Source organism: Gekko japonicus, unplaced genomic scaffold (assembly GCF_001447785.1).
Source record: "Gekko japonicus isolate JY-2015 unplaced genomic scaffold, Gekko_japonicus_V1.1 scaffold4449, whole genome shotgun sequence".
NCBI lineage: Eukaryota > Metazoa > Chordata > Lepidosauria > Squamata > Gekkonidae > Gekko > Gekko japonicus.
This window is the reverse complement of record NW_015177149.1, coordinates 1-3181: the sequence shown is the minus strand read 5'-3', so window position 1 is coordinate 3181 and position 3181 is coordinate 1. Positions and strand designations below refer to the sequence as shown.

At 39.8% G+C, this 3181-nt stretch overlaps 1 protein-coding gene across 1 annotated transcript in view; it reads right to left on the bottom strand.

Annotated features, from left to right (window-relative positions):
- FAM179A (family with sequence similarity 179 member A) overlaps positions 1–2455 on the bottom strand; it is a gene marked incomplete at its 5' end in the record, with an annotated part of 78949 nt that extends 76494 nt beyond the window's left edge. The window contains 1 exon segment of the mRNA XM_015428344.1: positions 2409–2455. Coding sequence (XP_015283830.1) covers positions 2409–2455 — 47 coding nt within the window.
- Positions 2456–3181: the final 726 nt, after the last annotated feature.

Below are 3181 nucleotides of genomic sequence, written 5' to 3'. Positions count from 1 at the left end.
AAAGTACGCTTTGCTGAAATCACTCTCCGTCTGTATACTTTTCACCCCTAAACCATCTAAAAACTAATTTGGACTTTGATAAGAGGAAAGGAAATTGCAAAACAGATTAACTTTGATAGCCTGATGTTTATTAATAAAGTACGCTTTGCTGAAATCACTCTCCGTCTGTATACTTTTCACCCCTAAACCATCTAAAAACTAATTTGGACTTTGATAAGAGGAAAGGAAATTGCAAAACAGATTAACTTTGATAGCCTGATGTTTATTTTTACTGCATAACTTTAATTCTATGATATTTACACCTTAACTAAAGAGATTGTGATTGCTTGCTTGATACTTTTGCATTAGTAATCTTCATGTCTTACTCTTAAGATAACAGAGAAGTATCCACAACCTTATATTTCTGTATTATGGATCCTCGTTACTCTTTATTTTAGGTTGTTGCGTTACCCTGACCGTGTAGTTTTGTAGCTTAGAAAATACAAAATTTAAAAGGAGAAAACTCAAACTTGATTGAAGCCTTTCCATGCTTTGTGGGTGAGGAAGGAAGGAAGAACGTTTTCCTCATGAGTGCTTGTTTTGTTTTGTTAAGGAGCTGGTCAGCTGAGAGGAGTCACCTAGCGTTATACCATCCATCTTCTTCTGAAGGCCATTTCTACTCCACTCAACAATTTGTGTTCATCAGGCCCAAATTTGTTTAATGTCTGAATGTGGCCACAAATAAGATAAATCTCATACCTAGGAAACACCTTCCTTAGCAGGTGACTCTAGAAGGGAGGGACCCTTATTTTAGGGGAGTGACGGCCATTTAGGAATTGCTGGCCGCTAATTATGTCTATAGATAAGCCCAGAGTTAGCTTTTTTTTGTCTGAATCCACCAAAATTAAGTATAAATTTCTCTGCTGGAACCTACAATAAATGTGCAAGGAACTCATTTCCCCTTATGTCAGAAACCTATTGACCAACAAACATGTCTATACACTTCCAGCTACTGTTCTAAACATACTAAACAATCCATTGCACTACAGCCACATCTGTTCCAGTCCTACAGACAGAGATTCTCATCTGAGGGATCGACAACAAATCTTTTTGGAACTAAAATATCCACCTGATGAAGTCAAGGGCCAGATTAACAAAGCCAGAGAAAACCTGTTGCAAGATAGGCTCAAAAGAGACCATAACAGAACACCATGAGTGGTTACATACAGCTCTCAACTTAAAAAAATTTCAGTATCCCATCAATGGATTTTTCAATTCCTTTTTTCCCTGTGTGGACATATGAATTCATATGCTGTTGTACCTGCTCAGAAGTGACAAGACAAGAATGCATTTGTTGTGTTTCAGTACTTTTTTCCACTGTTACTTAAAAGGCACATAAAAGTCATACTGGAAGGGTAAGACACACTTAGGTTTCTCTGCAGTGATGTGCATTCTCCAGCCTAGCCTGTGGAAGGTTGCTGAGCATGCCCTCTACTGGGAAACAGAGACACCCCTAAGTTTTCTTGTGTACATTGTAAGCAGGGTTGCCAACCTTCAGGTAGCCAAAGTAAGTATATACCCCGTGAAAAATAGTGAAAATTGCAATTTATATCAACAACTAAATTTATGTAATGCAATAGATACCTCAAGAAAATTTTTGGCAATTGTTGCTGTTTTGGAAACCTAGGATTGACCACCCACCCTTAACTGGATGAATCTTGGAAGCTTGTAGTTCATGATTTCCCATGAAGAAGCCTGTGTGAAACAGACATTATAGCTGGCCTGTTGGAGTCATGTTTGTGAGCCTTGTGGAAGCACAGAACGGAAGATAAGTCGGCTGACAACCTCTGTTGCTTCCAGTTTTCAACAAGGTCATATCACAGCATGGACACTCGATGGTTGGAATATATGGAGTTCACTTGTTGAATGGATGAATGTGACTGTATCAGCAGTTTATAAGGGACATTAAAAGATGGTTGAATTTTTGATGCATAGTAATTGAGATATCTATTACATAAATGTAGTTGTTTATATAAATTGCTATTTTTGTTGTTTTTCATTGGATGTCTGCTTAGTTTGACAACCTATCCTATGATCTCTCTACTTTTGTGACCTCCAGGTAGTAGCTGGAAATCTCCTGGGATTATACCTGATCTCCAGGTGACAGAGATCAGTTCACCTGGAGAAAATGGCTGCTCTGGAGGGTGGACCCTATGGCCGCATCACTCAAAATTACAACTGCTCATCAGTTCCTCTGGAGAAAACAGTGGACTCTGTCATTACACCCTGCTGCGGTCACCACAGCAAAATGACACTGTTTGCCCAAAGCCAGAGCACTCCCCCAGAGCCTCTTTCTAGATCCCGTTGTATTTATTTCCACAACGGGCTTTACTGCTAGTCCTTCCAATAAAATGACAAACTGTACTTACCTGGAACATTGAGGGAGTTCTCCTCAGCACTGTTCACTGGCCCTGACCTTAAAGACAATTTGGAAGTAAAAAAGAAACATGAAGATACAGGAGGAATAAAATGGGCTTTCACAAGATGATTACTGCAAGTTGTTCTGCCAGAGTGCACTTAGTGAGTCACAATTGTGCAACAAAGAGTTGCAGTTCATATTTCTGTTGCAAGAAGCTTTAATCAGGTGTATATAATGGCTTTTTTTGCTATGGGCCAACTGCATCCTTCCGCAATCTACAGGTAAGACCTTTCAACTCGACTTTGGGGAGGCAAGAAAAGGAGTTACCTAAGAATATTCCTTAACAGCAACAGAAGTCGAGTCAAACTGCGATAAACTTAAACAAGGTTCCTGAAAATTCTGAGAATTCTTTCCACAAGCCTTAGCTGATTTGTGTACGCGTGGGATCAAAGAGATACCGAACATTTTCCTGATGCTCTTACTGCCGTTATATAGTTTCTGCAGAGAAGCACAACATAAAAGATTTTAATTCAAATAAAAATGTAATCACTTCAGTCCTTAATGTTGAACTTTATGGCCCTAACCAGGAATCCAGACACTAAGTTGGAGGAGAATATTGGCACATCACTGGACATCAGGAAGCCAAGACACAGAGAATGTGGAGGTACAGAACTCACAGGACCCCAAGGGATCAGAAGCTCCATCTGCAGATGAGTAGGTGGTAGACTGTGGTACAGAAGGAGCCTCAATTTGTTTGAAGCAATCCAGGAGGCCACAACCCCA